At 35.8% G+C, this 24,648-nt stretch overlaps 1 protein-coding gene across 2 annotated transcripts in view; it reads left to right on the top strand.

The window, feature by feature from the left end:
- Window positions 1–24,648, top strand: part of CDK19 (cyclin dependent kinase 19) — a 121,208-nt gene that overhangs the window by 37,579 nt on the left and 58,981 nt on the right. For both annotated transcript variants that reach the window (XM_056487836.1, XM_056487837.1), the window contains 2 exons: window positions 9,576–9,686; window positions 19,928–20,068. In XM_056487836.1, coding sequence (XP_056343811.1) covers window positions 9,576–9,686; window positions 19,928–20,068 — 252 coding nt within the window. The remainder of the gene's footprint in view (window positions 1–9,575; window positions 9,687–19,927; window positions 20,069–24,648) is intronic.

Here is a 24,648-nt window from a genome sequence, read left to right as displayed (position 1 = left end):
GAAGTGCTTGAGGGGTGTCTTTCCAGGCACTGTGCCCCTTGTGTTCAGCAGGCCAGAGCAGTGGAGAGGACTGAAGCTGGGTTTGCTACTTGGTGGGAGTGATTTGGTTATTGAGCTGTCAGATTGAGAGGAGATGCTGGCAGTCTTACAACCAATTGATTCTGCAGCTAAATCTGTTATGCATCATCTGAGAGAACCCCTCATGTGTTGAATTTTACAGGTGGTTTTGGCAGAGACTTTGGGTCTTGGGTGTAGGTGTTGGATCAGCTTAGCGTTGTCACACTTGATGGACTCTAGCAAAACTTGATGGTTCTAGCAAATGTGGGAAATTTTTATACCCTAGGATAGAGAACTTCAGAATAAGAAGTAGAGGCACAGAATTGCACTTTTCCCTGAGCTCAACAAACATATTTACCAAGTTGGGAGGCTGGTTATTGTCACTGCTCAGATAAAAGAAGTTGTTGAGTGGAAGTTCTTTCAAGATCTGTTTTGGTGGGGGTTTTTTTTGGTGTTTTTTTTTTTTTTTGGGGGGGGGGGGGCGTTTCTTTTGGTGGTGTTTTTTTTTTTTTTTTTTTTTTTTTGTTTTGTTTTGTTTTGGTTTTTTTTTTTCTTTTATGAAAGTGTCAACTTGTTTCACAATTTGTGTTTATAGAATTTGTATTGTATAAAATGTGGAAAAAGGCAAATAATAGCAAAACTGAAAAATTGCTGTAATAATAAAAGTCTTAATCAAAAAGTCAGTTAAATAGATGAGATAAGTAAACTTTAGGACTAAAGGGGAAAAATGGACTGTAAAAATATTATCTTTGCAGGATAGTATTGCAATCCCTGCCCAATATTTTGTATAGGTTAGAAATTTATTACTATTTGAGAGATGCATCACTATGGTGCTGTAATTAATTGAGGTTGGAAAAACATACTTTTTGGCCATTCTTTGCTAAAACATTGTTTGCCTTACTCAGGTTCATATAACATTATCTTTCTGAAGTCTTCTTGAGAGGAAAATCTTCTTTGAAAAATGGACGAACAGCATTGATGACTACTCATTTGCCCTCCTGCAAGAATTTTAGAGCACCTCAGTTGCCATCACTGTTTATTCACTGTGAGATGCAGTGCTAGAGCAAGGTGATAACTGGTTGCCAGGAATTTAGAAAAGTGTGGAAATGTTAAAATAAGACTTGCAAGAGAAAACTAGTTGCAGTTTAAAACTCCAGACTGAATGTGTGGGCTTGGGGAATGGTGTGATGCTACTTGTGATGTGTTGTATTCCCTCTGCCCCATTGTAGCATTTTAATATAGCTTCAGGTTTACGAATCTTTGTTACTTAGATGGCAAATTTCGTTATCCTTTCAGCAGCAGAATAAATTTCTAGTCAACCTAGAAGAAAATTCAGGGTATCTTAAAATCTTCAGAAAGGACAAACATCCACTATTACTTTTTTAGCAAGTTAATTTCTATAGATGTTTTCAGTTTAGTTATTGGTGTTATCTGAGTGGTTGAATGTTCTTGTACTGTGCACCAAATATGGAGAAAAATCTCTGTAGAGAGAGACAGAGGTTTAACTTATCTATACCTTTCAGTTGGGAGGAAAATTATTATTGCTAAATCTCTGCCAGGCTGACCAAAATTAAATACACAGCTGCCTTTAAAAGAGGAGAGAGTGTAGATTACAATTGTTCTAGAGGAAATGAGGTTTCCTATAGGAAGTTGCCCAAATTCAATACTAGTTCAGATTTATTTTTTAGAAAAATACGAAAATATTTACATGAAATAATTAATATGAAAATAAATTACATATTTATTAATATATTCACTGGAGCAAAGCTGATATTGTGTGATCTTAATGTCAGCATTTCCTTATATAGTTGTACTAAAAATTAAGAAATTCCTTGCTTTGAAAATAATTTTACAGTTGTCCTTTATTATTAAGAACTCTGTGCTCTGGTATATGATACTGCTAAGTAAGAAATGGAAAGAATTCTTATACTTGTATTTCTGCTTGTGGGCTTCAAGACAAATGCCAAAGATAATTATTTTTTTCTGGAGACCTTAAAAATTAAAAATGCATTTATCCTAGTTTCTATTTCTTTAGTTTAGTTAAAATGTAATACTTTCAAGAAGTCTTTTGCCAAGCTTTTGTTTCAGAATAATAATGCTATTTAGCAATGCCAGACAATTTTCAGCTCCCAAAATGAAAACATTTATAGAATAAATGCTTTCTTAATCCTTCTCATAGGAGGAGGGTGGGGCACATTTTTGCCTTCTTCCTGTCCTGACATTTGGCAATTCACTGGTTAGATTTTTTTTTTTTTTTTTTTAAATACTTGATCTTTCTCTTCTGGTAGTGTGGAGCCCTTACAGTTTGAAGAGATGCAAGTGTGAAGAAAGAAGGTTGAAGAATGTGTAGAGCATACTTGGAGGGATTTTTTAATATGAAGGACTGCTTGGGATCAAACTGGTCAAAATCAGATGCATGTATAAGAAGAATTAGAGGGAAGAAGAGAGTCTGCATGGACTCAGAGTCCGTTTTGAAATATTTTATCTTGTTATTTTTAATATGGACTGTGCCTTGTAAATTCAGGCAGCATTCCTGGCAGTTTGTGTAAGAGTGGCAGTTGTTAATTCTTGGTGTTTTACTCTACCTCCCCTACTTGGTTTGCATGCCAAATGCAGTCCAAGGATAGGCCTTACCAGACTAGAGCACAAAGAATATGTGCTTTCTAAAGCAGAGCTTAAGCTAATGCTTATATTTTTACCTTTCTTTTTAGATTCTTTGGATGGGTTTTTTTTGTGTGTGTGTATATCTATATTTCTCCATGTCCATTTTTATGTTGTCTGCATCTTTCTGAGACCTCTAAGTGTCAGCCATGGACAACTTAAAGCTGTCATACCTGCTCAAGTTTCAAGGTATTACAATAAAGTCTTTTGGTTCTCCAGTTATGAAGTAACTCTGTAATTGAAATTTCTCCAAGTAGAAACGGGAATCCAAACTGGAAAATCCCTAACTTCAGAATCAGCTGGATCACTAAAAAAATGTGAACTTTGAGTAGTTTTCTAATGTGGTACCCTGTTTGAATTTGAATTCTCTTTTCTTTTCTTAATAACTTCTCCTCTTATCTTGATAACTTCGAGACCTGTAGCACAGTTAGCAAAGGACTGTTCTTACATGTTGAATAAATAGCTGCCTGGGTGGTATTTTTTTTTTTTTTTGGTTTTTTGGTGTTTTTTGTGGGCTTATTTCTATTTGTTGTTTGTTTTGTTTTTGGTTTTTTGGTTTGGTTTTTAGGTTGTTTTTTTTTTGTTTGTTTGGTTTTTTTTTGTTTTTTTTTTTTTTGAGGGAGAAGCCCAGACATACCTTCCTGAGGGAAAAGCTGCAGCATGAGCTCAATATGATAATAGGCAGCAGAGGGTCTATGGAAAGGATAGTATTAATAACACAGAGGAAAAGATCTAGTATTGATTAATACAATCTGAACAAGTTGGAATTTTAGAACACCTTCTGAAGAAGTAAAATTATGATCTTTATGTTCCTTTCAAAAGCCCAGCTTCAATTAAAAAATAACTTCGGTGACCCTAGAGGCTTTGAATAGATTAATCACAGATGAGGCGGCTTTAAAATTCTGTAATGTGCAATTGCTTTATGAGCAATCAGCCTCATGCTTTGGCCTTTCCTGTGATTTCTTGTGATCCACGTTTCTGCCTGTTAAAGGTTTTTGTTCTGACCTTGAAAATGGTTAAATGCAGTACAATGTGCATTTCCATCTAAGAAACTACCAGTGCTGTTCCAGACCAGTTGAAGTACATAGATCAAAAGACTGAAGTAAACTACATCTCTCTTAGATGAGATTTCCCCCTGAATAAATATTTGAAGGTGGTTATGGGTATTGTAATCACTGACACAGAAATACATGTTTACTGAAAGATTTACTAATGTCAGTAGTGAGAGCACTGGATTGTCTTCTGGTTTTCTCTAATTTTTCTTAGGTTTCCTTCACAGCAAGATGAAAGCATCTGTCCTCACCCTGCTTTTGCAAGTGATAGCTAGAAAGCATTATTCATCCTGTGGCATAGGAGTATTTCTGGGCAAGATTTATTTCCCTGAGGAATGTACTGTTTGACTTGTTTTAAAACAGGCTAAATGCCCTCATAATTGATCATGTGTTTATATTGGTAACACTGCAACTCTTCTCCCATTCATAGAAATTGTCTATCTCTTTGGAAGAAAATGGGAGAATTTTACATATCTCATAAGATCAAGAGACTTCCTATTTTCTGGTCTAGTTCTTGTAAAAGGAACTTGCATTATATGGTGATAGATGATTTGCATACTCTGTTCAAGCATTTAAGCCAAGTTGCTGTGGGAGCTTGCTGTCGATCATGTTTTCCATCTGCTGGAGATGATCAGTAAAACCTCACTAAACTCATTTTTCATGAAGGCTTCTACAAGAACATGTACTGCATAGGCATCTGTCTAGGGAATCTAGTGGTGACTTATATCAAATTGATCAACTAAATTTGTTTTCCAATGTTGATACACTGTTATCCCTGCTATTAATAAGCTACTCCTGAACCTTACTTTTCATGAGATGCTAACTTGCAGGGTAATTTTCTCTCATATTAGCTGTTTTTCTGTTCTTCAGCCATGATTATTACCTAGTGTAATGATTTCTTGCATCGTTGATGCTCATGTCTTTGTATTTTAGTGGGTATCTATCTTATTTCTTTCAATATTTGATCAGTTACAGTAATTGGGAAAGGTACAGTAATTGAAAATTCCCTGTTGAGAGAGAGATTGTTTTGCTCCTTTCATCTCTTTCCGGGAGAGTTAATCTTTCGTGTGGGTGTGGAGGGGGAGGTGTTTGAGCAAAGAAAACCACAAATAGTATTTTAAATATATATCAAAGAAACCTTTTATGTATTCATATCGATACATCCCATTCTCTCCTATAAGGACCTCAACTAGGATATCTAATATCAGATTTACCATCTTAATTTTCTTCACTGTTTTATGGCAATCCAGTTCTACCATTTGTCACTTGCACCTGATGACTTTTCAGTCTATAGTAGAAATTCTTGGTTAATTTTTAAGTGCAGGAATTCAGATTTTGTGCTGTTAATTTAATCTTGTTTCTGTTACTCTTTGTGTACTGAGTCACAGAATAAAGAAGCATAAGAGATGATTAATTATCACATTCCTTTTCTTCCTTGGGAAGAAAAGGCTTGCTGCCTTTTTTTATTCAGATAATTTCATTCACACTCATGATGTTGATACTGAGATAGATTTTATTAATAATACTTATTAATACTTGTTCTTTGATAACTCCTCAAATAGTTAATATATAGAGCTACTTTACCTTGAAATATGTCCCGTTGTCAGTTGCCCTTTTAGGGTTTTTTTTCCTCACCTTGAATGCATTCCAGTTGTCATCTTTCCCATCTGATTAAGTACTTAAGACTATTATAAGGTTGAAATTTGAACACAGATCTTCTGCTTGTGTAGAAAATCAATTATCGGAGAACAAAGTCAGGGTAGTTTGTTTTTCGCACATTTTTCTTCGTGTTCAATTTGGTTTTTTGCATGCTTTAGATTCACAAGTCTGCAAATGCCTTGTCTCCTTTGTGTCCTTTTTTTGAATGTGTGTAATATATTTGTGAATCATCTGATACAACCCCTGAGTTTTGCTTGTCTATGACTTGTGCTAGTTTCTGCTTTAAGTATGAGGCAATTCTGTTATCTGTGTGTTGGTTCATTCCATGATCAGTATCACAACTGTTATTAAAATGTAAAACATTACAGATACTTATTTTTTCTTTGTTTTATGATACCTCACTTTTACTTGCTTAATCTTGTACACTTTCTTGTACTCATTCTCTGGCTGTACAACCTTTACTGTTTACTTGGATTTTCTATGCAAAGTTTACCTCAGCATGACTACTGACATTTTACATTTCCAAGGCTTCCAGCTCCTATACCAATGCTGTTGCCAACATAACTTTTTTCAGGCATCAGAGACTTTCACATCATGACCTTCCCCTTTCCCTACTATAAGAGACATTCACTTGCAAGAGAAATTCTCACAATGTGCATCATACAGAGCTCATTATTCATCAGACAGTTGAAGAAATTACTAGCAATTCTGCATATAGCAGATATCCATTTGGGAATCCTAGAAGCTGTTCCATGCTATTTGGGCTATCAAAAAGCATAATTTAAACTTTAAGCTGTGGCATCACTAAGAATGGTGATAAACAAAGATGCTTGTACAATTCTCTTGTTAATAATTTTAATAATAATCATAATAATCTGTTTAGATGAAAGCCATTGTACAGGACAGTCAAAGTTGCACAGATGTTGACAATTCACTCTGAAGTCTTGCTCAATGTCTTTCTATCCAAACTCCTTTGTGTGCTGCTACAAGAAATAAATGTATCATAACTGAGACAGGTTCTTACTAGTGTTTTACCTCAAGTTGGGTATGATGGAACTTAAATTTTAGAGGAACATTATGTTAAAGTACTATTCAAATACAGTGCTGTGTTCATTTACTAATAAATTATCGTAGTTGCAAATCCTTTTTATGTTCAGGTTGTTATCTTGTAATACAGGATGTTGTCAGGTACACTGGAAACTTTCAATTACTAGGACAATATATTAATTTCTTCCTTCTAACTTCAGGCTTAAATCAACCAAGTCTTCAAACTGATTTGTTTCTGCAGAAGACCTAAGAAAATAATATTGGTATTATGTTTCATTTATCTGTTCTGTTTGTTTAAAGTTTATACAGCAATCTGCTGTGTGAAAACTGTAGACAGTGATTTACCACATCCCTGAAGTTGTCCATGTGGTTCTAGGTAGGGCTGAAATGCACATTTGTGAAAGGTGTTTATGGTGATGCATGGACGTAACAACCATATCACATAAAGTGCATCACTTACCTGTTAGATGTGTGTGCCATGTGTAGGAGGTAAATTGTGAGGTTCTAGGCACCGACTTCGTTGGGTTATCTTCTAAAATGTGCAGAGCAGCTAATAGTTGCTAAGAAGGTTATTTATTGCAGAAGCAGATCAGTCTCAACAGCACAGTCACAGACATCAAAGTCTGTGTTATAAAGTCTATGGTATAAAGTCCCAAACAGAAGTAGAAGCTGCTCTTGTCAAAGGTTCCAGGCAGCAGATGTTGCTGCAGCAGCTCCTATCTTCTTCTTGGGTGTTGAGTAATGACAGTGAGTAGAAGCAAAAAGAAAAGCAATGGCAGAAAAAGCAGAAAAGCACTAACTCTTCCCAATCTTCCCAACAGGCTAAGACACAAACTCGGACCACCACTCCTTAACCTATTAGAATTCTAGTTTCTTAGCATGCCAGGTTATGTATAGACTGTGCATACAACCTATCTTGTTCTAGCTGAAAAATGTAAACAATATTCTTACTGTAACTCTATTAGTGTCTAAGCACTGTCTAAAACTACGGTCCTGGAGCCTCCGCTGAAAACAGTATGTTTTTCAACCTTCACTAGAACTCGCACTTCTACTCTGGTATCTAAACCTTTCACTTATTAAAAGCATTAGAGCTCCTACTAAAACTTACTGATTCACTTACTTATCCTTAAACTTATACCTCTGACTTATGTGTGAGTGGCTTAATATATTTCAGTCCATCCAAAGGCTTTAATTCAATCCCTGCACTCTGATTTCTCTCTTAAGAATTCAGAGAGACCTCTGACTCACTAACTCCAACAGTAAATATTGACAAAATTCTAGTCAAACATAAAAGTTGTTAGGGTAGGTGGTGGATTCAATAGTGATGCAAGTAGCTTTGCTATGTCTCCCTAATTTTCACATTGTTGGCTTCCACCTGTCTGCTGTAATAAAAATATAGTTTCTGAAGTTCCTAGTTTCTTTTTGTCTCAGTCTTGGATCAATACTTGTCTTTGAAACACTTGTCTCAAATTTGCTGTCTTTGGTTTTCCACAGCTGTGTATTTGGTTCTGCCCTATATTCCTTTCTGATCATATCTTTCCAGTGCTTTTAGAATTACTTCCCTTATCTCCACTCTTTATGTACCAGTGAGTTACACCTGTTCAGTTCTTGTCATCATCCTCTCTCCTGCAGTAGTATGTTTCTAGATGAGATGGTTTTTAACATAAATCTGACCAACAGTTTGTGTTTGCGGCTCACACTCATCCCTTGTACCTTCCATTATAATTTTTTACTTCCTCTAGTTGTATGGAGCATCACTGCAAGTCCAGCATAGCTAGAATAGAACTCTCATTCTTGATGTGATGTGTTGGATTCCTAGAGCCTTTCCTTGGTCACTCTCATGCTACTAAAGCATTGGCTGCTGTGGCATGCAGCTTTGACAGCCAGAATGTAGCAAACAACAAGTCTCACAAGGAGCTGCTGAGGGAACTGGGGTTGTTTGGCATGCAGAAAAGGAGGCTCAGGGTTAGGGAAAGAAAGAAAAATAAGAAAACAGTTCCTGCATGGTGAAAAAAACCTCCAGAACATCTAAAGTATTTCATTTTGCTGGAAAACTGGAATATGTTTAAGCAGTTATGATATTCTTTAGATTTCTTGTCTTGACTGATAGCTGTATAGTAAAAGGTAATATAATTTAAAATCTGTATTTTATTTCCTCTAAAATAAACATCTTGAGTATTTTTCTGTAGGGTGTAAAAAGGGAAGATTCATTTCTCCCAAATGTGTTTGGAACCTACTCCATTTACAATTTTGCCATTATAGATTGATTCTTGGTAATGTATATACTAATGCTGCAGATGCAAGCAATTTCCAGATAAGACAGAAATGATCAGTCATTCTGGTGACTACAGTGTGTAGAGGGGGGGGTGGAAAAGTGATTCCATGGAAATTATGTTTTTGGGAATGCTACTTCCCAACTCCTCCTGAGACTGGTTTAATATCTGGCAGAAGGATGACTTCAGCAGCAGTGCCTGCTTTAATTGCTGCCTAATCAGTGATGACACCTTGTTTTCTTACTGGCAAGCAATAAATAAATTTAGGATTATTTCTGGATTACAAAATAGTGGTTAAAACAACCAGCAGGAAGCCCATTTTGGTTAACTTTTCTTTGAAAACACCCTGTTTTCTGAGAGCAACAGCCTATGAACTTTGAGGCAAGTGAGGTAGGGATCCAAAGCAAAAGAAAATTATTGGTAGTAAAATAATTATGTGGTGATCAAGAACTGGATCACCTACCCACGCTTCATTCTGGCATTCTCAATTCCTGTTATTCACCTTTGATAAGAAAACAGTTATACTTATGTGTAATAACATTTTTTTAAGACATACGCTGATGGCAAGCAGGGTGAATAGGTGGGATGGGACAGGGTAGGTAATGATGGGCAGCTGTGCTGGTAGAACAGCAACCCATGCCACAGAGACTGTGTATATCCTGATTTTGATGTTTGGAAAATAATGTGCTGAGTCAATGCTGTCTTTCCTTCCAGGGTCTGTTTTAAGATTACTTGTTTGCTATTTAATCTGTTTGGTGGTTTTGTTGCTGTGTTTGCTTTTCTTAACAAGCACAGAAGTAACGAGAGCTTCTCTGTTTCTCTGCAGCTTTTACGGGAGTTGAAGCACCCCAATGTGATTGCATTGCAGAAGGTTTTCCTTTCTCATAGTGACAGAAAGGTTTGGCTGCTGTTTGATTATGCTGAGCATGATTTGTGGGTAAGTACAGATTTCCCTGAATGTTTGACATTGTGCAGTAAGAGCTTGTTCAAACTGATGTGTATGTGTGACATACCTTCATGTTGGAAGAGCTGCATTAATTTCTTGCTCTGTAATTAATGGTCTAACTGATAATCCTGTTACTTTTACACTTTAAAGCCTGCCAAAGACTTTGTAGAATTTTTTTTTTTTTTTTTTTAGTCAGATTGATTTTCCAAGTGAAAAGGATTTTTCTGCAAGCTTCAATTTGAGTTAAAGAAAGCATTCTTATATTGAAATCTTCTAAAACTGTGTTTGGAAATGTCTTTAATACTTTTTTCCTGACATTTTGCACATACACACACAAGAAAAAAAGGAGAGGGACTGCTTTGATGAGTCCTCTCACTGAGAGTGATTGCAAGTGACTACCATTCAATCATGTATATTTTAAACAGACAATTTGTGACAATGAGTGGAAATAAAATAATAAGTAAGCTAATTCGGCCTACTGATGGACTCTCATTACATGGAAGAGGATTACAGACTTAGATGTCTGTTTTTAAATTTCTAGCAAAATCTGATACGGTTTGGTTTAGTCTCTTGTAGAGATAGGACATCAGTGACGTTGTGACATTGTGACTTGAATTTAGACGAAAATGTTCAAGCTCCACATCTATTGATGTGAATTACTTTAACCTGGATTTGTGTTTAAACCTGAAGGATATCAAACACAAAGTGTAACCAATATGTTTATGGTTCCTTTGAAAATACTGGCTAGGAGAGGAAGTGATAATATAAATTCTAGTATTACTTTTGAAGGCTTCAGTAATATAGATGTTGCTGTTACAAATGTTAGTGACAAATTGCTCAATTTCTTCATACTTCGCTCTTGAGCTTGTAAATGACACAAAATTTTAATTGGATGGAAGTAAATTTAGACCATTCAAAAAGACCCTTCTGTCTCAGAACACGTAAAATCGTGGTAATTTGTTCCCGTTCAAAAGCTTGAAAGATATTTAATTTTATTTCTCCTATGGGCTATTTGGTTTGTATTTTGCAAGTTTTCTTCATCAAAGTTCAGTGGACACTGAGAGTTTGTGTATTTCACATAAACTGGTGGCAGTGATGGTAAAGAGAAGTGCATCAGCTAAATCTCTGTATGACAGAATTTATTTGTGCATTAAATGAGTTTATCCATTTTATGGAACAGTCATAACAAACACATTTTACTGCTACATTTATTGCCATGTGTTTAAAACACCTTTTTTCCTAACCTTTTCCATTTAATTTTACTTTGGGCGTGTGGTTTTTACACTATATAGTGATTTTTCACATGATTTAACAGCTTTAGAAGAAGAATTACTGCAGTTTGATGTTCTTGCCACTCCTCCCATATGGCTGGGTATAATCTCAGTGAAGTTAATTATTTTCTATTATTTAAGAATGAAATGTCTGTTACAATGAGGTATATGATATGAACTGGTCTCCCATTTCCTAACTCTTTTGGGTTTTTTTTTTTCTATGGGACATGCTGCACAAATCATTTCTTCTTTCCTGTATAGTTGCCCATGTTTCCTCGCTTCTTAAGCCTTTGCCAGGAATTTTTTCCTCCCTTGCATAAAGTTGGCCATGTTCAAGGCACTCTTGGTTCTGGCTTAACCTTGGTCCTCATTTCCTTTACTGTCAGCACTTCCCAAGCATCGCTCTTAATTCCCCTTTTGTCTGTTTTGCTCACTCCCAACTTTGTGTCTTTTTCCACGCTGCCTCCTACACATGGAACAGCCTCCCAATTAACGTACGTAAAGATCCTTCACTATCCTCCTTCAAAAAACTCCTGAAAATCCACTTATTTTGTAACGCATTTCAGTGATACCAACCACTTGTCATTCTGTCTGTGTTGTGTTGTGTTTTGCATTTCCTGTGCTTTACAGCTTGTGCCCTTTCAACTCTTTGGAGTAGAAATTTTAGTAGGGGTTTAGCACATTTTTTTTTTTTTTTAAATTGCTTAGCACCATGTGCTTCTCCAGAACTACATAAAGACAAAATGAGTCTATTTGTCATGGATATATCAGTTTATAAGGATTTAAATTTTGGAATTGAAAGTGTGCTGTCGTTAGAGAGATGTAGATTTCCAGAGACTAGTGTAGAAACTAGCTTTCTGTTCAAAGCTGCCCAGCTTTAGTAACTCCTATTGGCTTCAGTCAGAAGAATAAATGCTCATCACATTCAATCATTAGATTAATTAAAATCATTATATTTTTCAGCTTCTGTACTGGAAACATTTGGCAAGAGATGAATAAGCTATATTAGATGCTATCTTATTCTATTAATTTTATAATAGTGAAAAAAAATGTCCTGTTCTAAAGGGTTGGTGCTAATTAAACTTATTAAAAAGTTCTTCTATGGTGAGCAAGAGAGCAAGAGCTGGGTTTTTTTTGTTTTTTTTTTTACTTCTTATTTAATTCCCAAGAATGAAACTGCTCAGATCTGAAATTTTGTGTTTAGATAGTGCATACTTAATAATTTTCTGTAACTTCTGCTGATACCTTTACCAAGGAATGTAGAAGTTATACTAATTGGAATTACTTTGGGCAAGTATTGGTGAACACCAATTATGCTGACCTTGACTACAAAGATAGTGATAATTTTTAATAGCTAAGCCTATCAAAGATACTTTCTTTTCTTATCTCTCAATTTACATTATACAAAACCATTTGAAACCATGGGATTACCATGGAGCATATCTAAGAATATAGGAATTATTTTGACAAATTGATTTATAACTAATTTCCTTTGAATATGAGAATTCTTAGTGTAATACACAATTATGTTATGATTTTTCTTGGCTATTTGTCTCAGCCAATGAGAACTGAGTTCTCAGGCTGTGGGATGTTAACTTTCTATTGTTAAAGGTCAAAAATTTATTTTAAATAAAGAGTTCCTGCTGTCTTATCAGCAAAAGAATAAGTTCCTTTTTTGTTGAATTTTCATGGATATTCTTTATCACCCTAGTCTTACAATTCTAGAAAGTATACTGCTGTCCAGAACTTCATGTGTAAAGCCAGTACATTTGTAGACGTTATTCAAATTTGTATCAAATGCTTTAAATGCATCATGATTCCTAAAAGTCCATTTTAGTAAAGTTTGGTACAAATGAGATCTGTCCTGGAGGTAAATTTTTTTAATCAATCTACTTACTTTTAGCCACTCTAGAGGTTACAATATTTAGAACTTTTCTTTTGTTCCTTTTTTCAGCAGATTTCTAGTATTGAAAGTATTTTCTAAAGCACATGTCTTTAGTACCACAGATAAACACACATTCAATTACTTCAATTTCATAGTCTCTATAATTTAAGCAGGATTTTTGATTCTAAGTAATATTTTTGTTATGATTTTTCTTAAACTTTTTGTATTGATAGATTATCTATATACCTTTCCTAGTTATGGTACATAGTTAATTCTCACACTCATTTAGTATGTGTGTATGACATCAAATTTTTAAGATCCTCTTTTCTGGGAATACATGTTGTAACTTAAATAAGAAGCTTCTGAATGGGTTTGATCTCATTCTGGAAAAGGGTGAGATTTTTATCATAGTAAAATATGTTAAATGTGTTTTATAGCAATAAAAAACCACGGCTGGTTCTTAATAAGTAAGTACATAAATAATTAAGTATGATTTGATAATACAGAATGTGATGATACATTCACTATCCCAGACCCAGTTAAACCATGATCTATGAATTTTTTAGGTTTGGTTGAATGTTTCTCTCTTATTATTAGATTCCTATGATTCCAGATATCTAACAACTAAATGCTTAGCAGTAAATAATACTGAGAAACGTGGAGTAAAATTAATCTTGAATTATTGTTGATAATAAAAATATATGGGCAGGCTGGCTTTGTTTTATAGGAATTACTTGTTATGTGTACATTCCACTTTTTAAAAATACGGGGTGGAGATTATTAGCATAGTCATGTGTACCTAAAAATAATCGTCAAATAATGGAAAGGAAAAAATACTTTTCATACATGTGAATTTCCTGGCTCTAGTACTTGATGCTCTCAGGCTACATAAATAACTTAATTTCAGATAACAACATTTTGAATGATCTTTTATGATAAATGAAATTTGGAGAGTGTTGCATACTGATGTGTGCAATAAACCTGCATATTTGTTTAATCACATGAATCTTGTCTAACAGCTGAGTTTTAACATATTCCTTAAATATGGTCTTCAACAGGCTTCAGTTTAGCTCTTAATCATAAGTATAATTCACATGCTAATTGATGGGAAATATCTTTATATACATAAAAATACTTTTCTCAGTGTAACAGTGTATCTTGATTTTCTAAGTCATGTCTATGCTTTTGGTGTAATTCAGGTGATTATGCCTGGTGATTTTTCATGCAGTCTTCTCTTTCAGCAATATAGGCTGGAAGAAGACTGTATATAGATCAAGACAGAAGAGAATGGGCTGGCATAGGTCTTTATGTCATGATTGATTCCTTCCAAGTGAAATGGATGGGGTTTTCTGACCATCAAAGCGATGGTTGAATTTCTTACAGAGGGCAGTGCCATTCCTTGTCCATAGCTGTTTGTCATATTCTCAGAACATACACTTGCTTTTTTGGCCAGGCTTGTGTGTAGTTGATGGTAGTTTATGCGGACTCATTTTCTGTACCACAAAGCACGAGAATTGGAGGAAACAACAGGAAGGAGCAGGCCTCAAAACAAAGGCAAATAAATGTGTGAAAAATGAACGTGAACAGAATGGTGTGAGTACTGTGTATTTCACTTTTATGCATACTGAAAGGGTAGCTGTATTCTGATTATTTTTATTAACATTTTATGGAGTTATTTTGCAATATTTAGGGCTGAAAGATATTATAAGACCTATAAAGACCCATGAAAAACCTAGGAAAATTATATGGGATCTGTTTATGCCTGCTCTGCTTTTCAAACCTTAGATATTTAAAGCAGTCTGGCATTAGCAAAAGTTGGTGTATTAAAGTTCCTTTCACTATCACTAAAGATCTTCACCTCTTGTCACTTGGAATGGGATATTTCATTAGGCAGTTTGATTACTTATATTTTAAAGAAGATATTTCATGATGGCCATGCACTGGCACCATTTAGAGGGAACAAACATGCTTTGTTCCCCTCCTTTTTCAATGGACAGTTTATATTCATTGCTGTAATGTTTCCAAAAGTGGAAGCTGAAGTGATCACTGTAGAAGGACTTCTACCCACTTCTGTTTTGATATTATTTAATTTTACTTGTGATAAGTAAATTGACTAAATTTTCTTAGTTTCTAAAACTCTGATGTCTGAAATGAGCTGTAAATGTAGGCTTATGAAACTATGATTTATTTTTGGAACAGCTAACAAATGTTATTTGGGTTTATTGGGTCTTTTCTTTCTCTTTTTGAAAATCACAGAAACAATGCGTGCTTAGTTTTTCATACATGATTGCATTTCAGCTTGATGGGGATACATGTAATTTTCAGCAAGCATTGCCTTAAGCAGTAGAACTCCAGCAGTCAGGTTTGTCTAGAGGCTTGTGTCTATGGATTATCTCATGTATGTTAAGGTGGGAGCTCACTGTAACATCATTTAGTCAGACATGCATAAAATCCCTCTGTTAGCTGGCTTCCTAGTTTTGTGAGAAATTTCTAGGTCTAATTTGTTTGTTTTAACCTCTGTCATACTGAATAACAGTTCTTGGAATTGGGAATGGGATGATACAAACAGACAGACTTGGATGCAGACTAAAATTAGGATCTTATTGAATGCTCACTTAACTGTTGAGTAAATCCTAGGGATTTGAATTTGCTCTGTGTTGTTATGCATTATGTTTGCTTTGTTTGTGGTAGAGAATTTAGAAATTGCTCACAGTTTCATCTTTGAAACCAATTTCAATGCACTAGGTAACACAGAAGAAGGCAGGCAAACTTCTAGATTGAATATTGTTTCATAATTTTTTTTCCAGATGTCTAGCTCTGTTTCTCCTCTTCATTTTTTATCATTTATATAGTCTTGTCTTTGCAATAGCTAAAATGGTCTTATTGAAATAATGTGGTTAATTCAGTTTTCTTTGCAATTTTATTACATTTTTTGAAGTTGAAAACTGGGAATAAGCAGTTAGTAAGTAAAATATTTAAAATAGTCCCAGATATTGCAAGCAGAAAATTATAGCTTCCTTGCTTTCCAATGTTGGTCAGTGAAGTATTAATTTAATTTAGAATAAAGACTTAAAATCACTTCTGCAAAGTTGCTGTCTTATTTAAATTAAAAGCAAAATATGTACAAGCAATGTAAAAAATTTTCTATTATATTTATATTTAATAGTGAATACCTAATTGGCTCACACCATTTTTGGGATCCAGTCAGTGGCAACATAATTTTAAGATTTAGGAACTGGAAATATGGATGCACAGAAAGGGAAAATGGCTGCTTTTGCTGACTAGATTTCAGTATTGCTTGGAGTTACGTTTACCTCTCATGACATGTTCTTCTTTCATTTTGAAAGATTTAGAATACATCGGGAGAGCTTGCATCTGCAGTGTTCTAATGAACTAATTAAAATGAGTTTATGTCTGCTTAACATTGTGGATGGGTTTCTGTTCCGTAACATGCAACTGGTATAGTGTGGACTGACAGTAACTTCCCTCATTAATTTTGCTGAATGGGTCTGGGTGTTTTCCAGCTTTTCTGTCACGTGATCTGTCAGGATATGTGAGTTATCTTTAAGGAGTTGCAGTGAAAAAAGACATGGGGAATGCTGAAGCTTTTTCACTCTCTGCTTATTTTCTTGTTACAAACATGCCTCTGACTTGCCTACATTGTGGAAGTCCTTATGTTTTGTCCTTAATGATTATCCATTAGGGGTAAGATTCATCAAAGAACTTGAGTATACCTAAAGGTTAAGAAACTGCAGTGTCCAAGTGCACCTCATGCTTCCTAGAGAGAGAGGCACAATGTGCTTCATACCTGTCACGGTTCAGATTTATACTCTTAACTCACATAACAATCCTAATTTCGTGCTATTCAGCAAAAAGATTTATTGAATGGGAGAAGTGTTGTTTAGAAGCCTGTTGGTTAGGTCAGTTTTCTGGGAAACGGGAAATGCAGGCTGTAATTGCAGTAAATTATTCCATGCCTTTATTAGGTTGAAGGTTCTGCCTGTTACATGCTGTACTTGAAGCTGCACTTTGGGACTCGTCAGACAGTGAAGCTAGTGGAGAGTGATTCTTCCACTTGCACAGTGCACTTATGTATAAAGAGCATCATCCTAGTTTGTGTTGGTACCTGTACCTGTTTCTACCCCTGAGGTCTTGGATTTAGACTCTTAAATATCAAATATTTTGACATGGAAGGAGCACATCTCCCTGCCATAGCTGAAATCAGCGTAATTGTTAAAGTTTAAAAGTTCCTTTAGCATTGTTGTACTGCTGTGACATCTTTTGTTTTGAAGCTTTCTGTGCACCTGATCTGCCAGGTCACCAAAACGTTTGGCCTGTTGTTTTCTGATTTGATGCTCTTACCTATTTTTTTGCTTGTTTAATCTGAGGTATAATTTCCCACAAGAGTGGTATGGCCATATAGATACATTTCTGAAAATAGAAAGTAATAAAAGAGAGTTTAAGCTTGCTGCCTCCAGTGGAAGAGATGGTGTTCAGCAACAGCAACTGTTTGCTCTTTATTTCTTAGATGGACACTGCCATTAAAATTGCTGTTTTTTGTTTGATAGGTGTGTTGTTCTTTCTTCATATGGCTAGTTGCTTACAAGAAATTGGATTAACTACTTTTTTTTAGACAGCTAGCACTTGGTAGGTCACAAACAGCTAGGTCACAAACACTGTGGGTTCATTCCAATGTCATGGGGAAAATCTAGCTTTTCCTATACTCCTTGGCCCTGCAGTATATTTTTAGGTTTTGTTCAATTCTCTAAACTGTGATGGTTGCAATCTTTTGGATATAAACTTCCATAGAGTAAGCTGGCAACAACAGGTATTATTTGCTTTTACAGGAAATTGGATTTTACCTAGTGGTGATATTGCTTGCTTCGAGCAAAACTATCTGTTTTAATTTGCTTCTGCAATTCAATGACCCTTTCAAGAAAGAAGCTTGCTTCCTTAGCCTTTCTAGCTGGGAGCCACATGGGAGGGCAGGGACAGAAATCCAATGGCATCAACCTGGTGCTGTTTCACTCCCGATCTCCAGGGGTACCAGAGCAGCTGAGGCAGAGCCAGAGGCAGAGCTGCTTGTGTTGTTCCTCCTCAATACATCTGTGGTTAATTGTGCCCCATTATGTCTCATGAGACTGCTTCATTTTCTCTGTGCCTAAGGACTAATGTTTCGTATGGGTAGTAGCTGTTTTTTAGATGGGTGTTGAAATCCCTTCTAATGATTACATGCACCTTGAAAAAGGGCAGGACTGGATTTATGGGCCTCTGTGTATGACCTTTGCCTGTTGGTTCCTCTGTATTTTTTCATCTCCTGTATTAATAAATATACTAATTTGTGAGGTTATGGTATCATTACTACATTATAAATCAAGGTCACAATCCGGTGAGCATTGTGTAGTGTTAGGGACTCCTAGTGAAGTTATGAGACAAAATCTTTTTGTGACATGACAGGAAAAAATTTTCCAAGGAAATAATCCCTTAAAGCATTTCATTACATTTTCCAGAGTGATTGCACAACTAAAGTATCAGGTACTAAGAGCTTATTGATCCTCATGAGTATATTAAAAACTGACAATCTTGTAAATTTCTACTGCTTTTTAGTACAAAGCCATAAATATTGTACATTTAGTAGTGGAATCTCTGTGGGAATGTTGTTGATAGGGAGTAAGCAGACTGTTTAGATTTATTTGGCATTTTCTGCCTTTATTTCTCTTTAAACACTACTGTTTACACTTTTGCTAAGTACAATTTGACAGTGGCTAAAGTACTGGTGACAGCCAGAGGTAGCATTTACCATGAGTAAACATTAACTTTTTACCATTTTCATTGGGAGCAGTAGTGACAAACTGGGTGGGGAGTGGGGATGATGGATGAGGGAACAGTGGTCTAATTAAAGCACAGCCTTTGGCTACCTCTTCAACCTGGGAAAGGAGATGATCTTGAGCTAGACAAATCCTATTTTAAAAATAGGGCAATTAATAGTCCTACTCTAGCATTTTGTATTGTTTTCAGTAAAAATGGAAACTATCATTTTCACCTTTCAAAAGACACATAATTGAAACAATTTTGTTATTTGAGGCGCTTCATTGAATTGCCTTCAAAAAGGAGATTTTTTTTTTCTCCATCCAAATGAACATATTTAGTCATTTTCTGAATCACCATGTATTAAGATTGGATTTGTGCCTTGCATAGCCCTGCTTAGCTGAGGATTGAAAAGGTAGAATAGCCTGACTTAAGTTTATTTCTTGTACAGTGTAGCAAAACCAAACCTAACCCATCATCTCCACATTGATCTTAGAATTAGTTTATGGCTATTTCATGGTCTCTCAGTAATCTTTCAATGTGGGTTTTTTGTTTTTTTTTTTTCCATTTCTTCAACTAAGGCTGGGGTCCTTTACTGCATTCTATGTTTTCAAGTGATGTTTGTCCCCTAGTGGGTAGACTGACTTCTGTAATCCAAGAGCCACCAGCTTGTCATTGTCACTGAAGTATGCAGCCATAACTTGGAAGCAAGAAGACAACCAATTTTAGATGTTTGAACATGATCTCACCCAAATGTGGTGTGGGGTTTTTGGAGTTACACCTTCCCATCCTTCAAATCTTTATCTGATCTACTGGGATTCTGATTTTGGGGGGAATAGTAGTTGCAAGTAGGCTAGCCTGGGTGTTTTTGAAGAGAAGGAGGGAAAGTATGTGTGAAGGCATAGATTGTGGTCCTCCTACTGGTAGATACTCCTGGTTTGAAAGGTTCTGCTCTAGCTGCCAAGGGTAAGAGGATGCCATATAGGGAGGAGGGAGGAAGGAGAATGTCTAAGACCCTTTACTGGAGGTAAGTAGCCAGTATTTATATATTCACAAAAACTTCACAGCTGTTCTTTGAAGCAATTCAGAGAATAAAAACAATTTAAGAGAATTGTGAGTGCATCATTATTACTTTAATTCCAAAGTTCAACAAACTTTGTATTTCATTCCATTATTTAGTGTAAATAGTTAAAATATCCTGAAACACCCAACCTTTTCACCTATTTATCACCTAACTTTCTTCATGTTTCTACTTGTTTTATTTCTAGCATATTATCAAGTTTCACCGTGCCTCAAAAGCAAATAAAAAGCCCATGCAGTTGCCAAGATCTATGGTTAAATCCCTACTCTACCAGATCCTCGATGGAATCCATTACCTCCATGCAAACTGGGTGCTTCACAGAGATCTGGTAAGAGTGGCATGTGTTACCTGGCTAAGAAAGTTGCACGTGCGTGTTGTTGGGTAGGACGAGAAAAGCCCCTGTTAGTAATCTTGCGTATCGATCCCTACAGCTCTTCCTGTTATTGTTGCAGGAGACCACTTGTGACTTTAAACATGAAAACAAACTATGCCTTCACATTGTTTATATCTGAGTCATCTGAGCTTGGACAATGATGCCAGATCCGGTAAAGGGATTGCAGATATCAATATCCAAAAACAGTACGTGAGACAGCTGATATATGTTGGTTGAACATTCTTACAACTTTTCGCATGACTTTGAAAAGACGTCTAAATAGGACAGTGATTGATACCCTTTTACATTGTTTGGCTTACGTGCAAGTTAGCATAAAAGCTAGTGAAACAGTAGTTTTTTCATGGAGTATTTCTTTTCCACGTGGTACTTTTTCTGACCGTGGGAAGAGAACTGTAAAAGAGTTATCATCTTGAAATTTCTCATGACCTGAAGTAGCTCTTGAAGTTGATTGCAGATTACAAGGGCAGCCAGTTGCCTTGTCTTACTTCCCCTTTTTCCCTTAAAGTTTTCCATCGCTCCTCGTATTTATGTGAATTGCTACCATGGTTTACAAAGAGAATACTAATACGGGTGTGCTGCCACTTGCATTCTAACTAGAATGTTTGGCATGAAACAATGTGATGGTTAATATGCCAGACAACACTCTCAGATATGGTAATCTGTGTATAAAGTCACAGCTTTTATTTGGTTATTTTTTGTATTTGCCCCAGTATGTCAAAATAGGGTTGCCTGTCCAGAAACTTACAGTCGCTAATTAAGTTTTGTGAGACATAGATTGTTCTTGAGTTTTTAATAGTAAGTAGGAACTTTGATTAATTTTGGTTGTAGAGCAAAATTTTTTAATAGTATGAAGTAAGGCAGGCCTGGAATACAAGTCACAAACATTTTCTGAACTGAATTTTATTTAATTTTTGTTGTGGTACCAAACAAGTGGCCAGAGCAGGTTTCAGTTTTTGTTCTGGATCATTTTTTTTTACTTTGTTCCTTGGTTGTTTATCGCTGGTTTTTCTGTTAAATGCCAGATGTTAGTATATTTGGGGAGGGGTGGGGGGTGTGGTTTGCCTTTGGAATAGTAGCCATGACTAAAAAACAGGAAGCATGTAGAACTGTGATTTTCACGTTACAATTACTACTTTACTAAAGAGTCAGCTGCTGCTTTGGCAGAGTGCTCAGCTGTAATTAGCTACAGCTTGAGAAGTAACACCTGAAAAGTCTATAACCAACTCTGTTTAAAGGAGACCTGGCTGTTCATGGAACTGTTAATTATATATACACTTAAATGCCATACATGAACTCGATATTTTGATAGGAAATACAAGATGGTATCTAAGATAATAACAAAAAATACCCTGGAGAATTTTCTTGCTGGTGTTATTATTTTCAGCCTGCAGCACCAGGTGTTTGGCGTGACTGGTGCTGCTACTTTACAGTTCTTGTATGCTGATGACTTGCAGCAAAGCTATTGTCTCATGTATTTGTCTTTTCTTTTGGAATGTTGGGAGATGATGGTTGCTGTTGTGAAAAAGACAACTATATTTTTTTGTTCTGGAGTGAAAGTGCTTGATGGTGCAATGATAGTTGGCATAATTGAGAAGGGAGAGGGAATTTGTGAAGTCTTAGTGTGCACTTGGTCTGCAAATAAATGTAAATGGATGGATTCTGGGATGCCTCAGTAAGAAAAAGGAAACCATTTCAAAAAGTTGCTTTCATACACTAGTGATTTAAAGGTATAATCAGAATCCTTTGCCTTTTAAATTTCTTTTTCTGGATTTCTTAAGAATTCGGGTATGTCAAATAGTTATACCTTGAACATGGTAAGAAAAAAATGGATGTTATTCTGGTTGTGTCCTTGTGTCTGCACTCGAAATTAGAGGCTAATATAACTAGTAACCAATTTAAATCCTGGATTAACCAAAATTTTTATTTATCTGTAATTTTTATTCGTATGCTCATGTTTGTGACTGTTTGCTACTAAGAATGATACCTCAATTTTGCTGGACTCAGTTTCTTGTGTAGTACATAAATACCAGCTCCTCAATGTCTTCTTAAGATGGGGAGCAGTTTTTCTGGTGGTTCTCTCTTAGCTGTTTGAATTTACAGCTGCTGGAAAAAGTATTTTTCTATTTTATGTAAACTAAATCTTGCATCAAAACACCTTGTACTTTCTTGGTTTAATATAACTCTGTTCTTACTATTTTTAACCTGTATTTGGATGTAGACCAAAGATAGTGACATCCATAAAAGTCATGTTCTACTTATTGCATTTCTTAAAAAAATAAAATTAAGTTCTCCAAGAATATTTATCATATTAGTCAAATTCTTCTGAGCCATGGAAATGACCTCTGTAATTTATTTAACAAATGTTGTTGTGAAAGAACTGAAACCTAGGAGGTTAAGTATTTGCTTAGAGGTATTTGAAGAACATTGTTTAAATCTTAGTTTACTACTGCCTTAAATAAAAGAGGCTTTTCAAGTAGCTGGAATATCAAATTCATTACTTAAAAACCTTAGAGTTACTATGATATTTTCAGTTAAATCATTTATGAGGTCAGCAGTAGCCAGCAAGTGCATGACAGGGTAATAAAAGTGGTGAACATTGTGAACTTCCCAACTTGAATTCCATGTCCTTTCCTTGGGCTGAGCCAATGGAAGGCTGTTAGCACAAGGAGAGTCTTTTTCCCCTCTTCACTGCTGCCAGGCAGTGACACCTCTGCTCTTGGCCTGACAGGAGACACTCAGCTGGCTCATGGTGAGCTCATTCAGGGAGTTAAACCCACAGGAGGTGTCACAGAAAGCTTTTCACCTGCAGAACTTGTTTTCTACAGGGTTAGGTCCCTGAGGGATCTCACTGGGAGCTTAGCTGGCTGTGCAGGGGCTGGCACAGAGGCAGTGAGAGGCAGGAGGTGGTGGCAGAAAGCTCAACAGTGGCTGTTCCTGTCATTAGAGCTGGTTATTTTTATTGTTAAAATGAGCTGTTTTGGTTCTTAGGGAGGAATGCAAGTGGTCTTAAAAGATTAAATCAGTATAACTTTGTAATGCAAGACTTACAGCAGCTTAAGATTGCCAACACAAGTCAAGCTTTAGGAAAGTGCTCAAATTGAGGCATACACCAAATAGACTTGCACTCATGCTTCTATAAATTGGAAACTGGTTTAGTGTTGTGTGTCTTTCAATTTCTTGTAGTATTTGGATAATTTTGAGTCTGGCTTTTGTATCCTGAGGGTAGCTGAAAGGTGCTAAATGACTTTATAGGTATATTTTTTAAGCTATGCTAATAATTTCTCTCAGTTAAAAAGCGTTCAGCCTTTTAGGCAAGATTCAGACAAGTATACACTGGGACAGGAGCACTGGGTTACTGATTTCTTTGAATAGCATTGTGTCAGTTTATACACGTTGGAGTTGACCTAAGTCTGTGAAAATCCATACATTTGTTCTCTTGTGAGCTCCTTTTGAGTGGGATTTTGTTGCTGAATTGCGTTTCATTGGGCAATGATAATTTTGCCTTTTCAACATAGCTGTGCACAAGAGGAGGGAGGAATTGCTGGTGCTGCTAGCTGCTGGAGTGTTTCATTATGAACAAGAGGTTAATAGAGGTATATATTGGTGAAAAACCCTTTGAGTGCTAAGCTTTTGGCTTTTTAAAATACTCTCTCTATATGCTGTGGGCTGTATGCTTCAACAGGGTCTAACCAGTGCTCATACTGTGAGTTAAGAGCAAATTTGAGGATGCAGCACTTGAAGTACATTTTCAGAGTGTTCTGAGATCTTTGTCCCCTCCTCTCCTAGGAGGGAAATATTTAGATTATACTAATCTAAAAGTTCAGCAAAGGTCTTAGCTTGCTGAGATGTCAGAAAAGGGAGATCTTCTATATAGTGATTGCAATGTCTGATCTTGTTAGCAACTGAAAGAATTTGGGTACTTTCTTGTGCTAATAATCCCTCTTAAAATTTGTTGCTTAAGGTTAAAAGCAGATAGAGATCCTATCCCTTAGAACCTGATAAAAGCAATTTCTATTTGTAACAGAATGTATTTTCTTGAAGGGAGGTATTATCTGTGGGATGTTTGAATTCATATGGAGAAAAGATTCCACTTATGTCTTTGGGCATTTCTTTAGAATACTGCTTAATATTAAATGGATTGGTTGAAAAAAGAAAGTTGGAAATCTAACTGACCAGAGAAATGCAGATTTCTTCTTCTTCTCCCCAGGGAGTTAAATGGTTGCTCTAAGGATTCTGAATTAGAAAACTTGCTTGTGATGGTCATATAAAGTAACTTTGTAAAATGAGCCAAGTTGCTCAATTTTTTTATTGCTCATTGTTTTTATTACATAAACATTAATCTGGGCACATCTATGTCCATGTGGGGTTTTCTCAGTGTAACCTGTTCTCTCCAAATCAGCCTTTTCATTCCAGCTTAACTAATTCACTGAGGAGAGGAAGGAGGAATCCAATTGTGGTAAAGATTTTGCTACTGGTTTCCTATATCCAGGTTACTTATTACTATCTCCTTGTCT

Source organism: Oenanthe melanoleuca, chromosome 3 (assembly GCF_029582105.1).
Source record: "Oenanthe melanoleuca isolate GR-GAL-2019-014 chromosome 3, OMel1.0, whole genome shotgun sequence".
In the NCBI taxonomy this organism is placed as follows: Eukaryota; Metazoa; Chordata; class Aves; order Passeriformes; family Muscicapidae; genus Oenanthe; species Oenanthe melanoleuca.
Note: the sequence above shows the minus strand (reverse complement) of the source record. Positions and strands in the feature narration are given on the sequence as shown.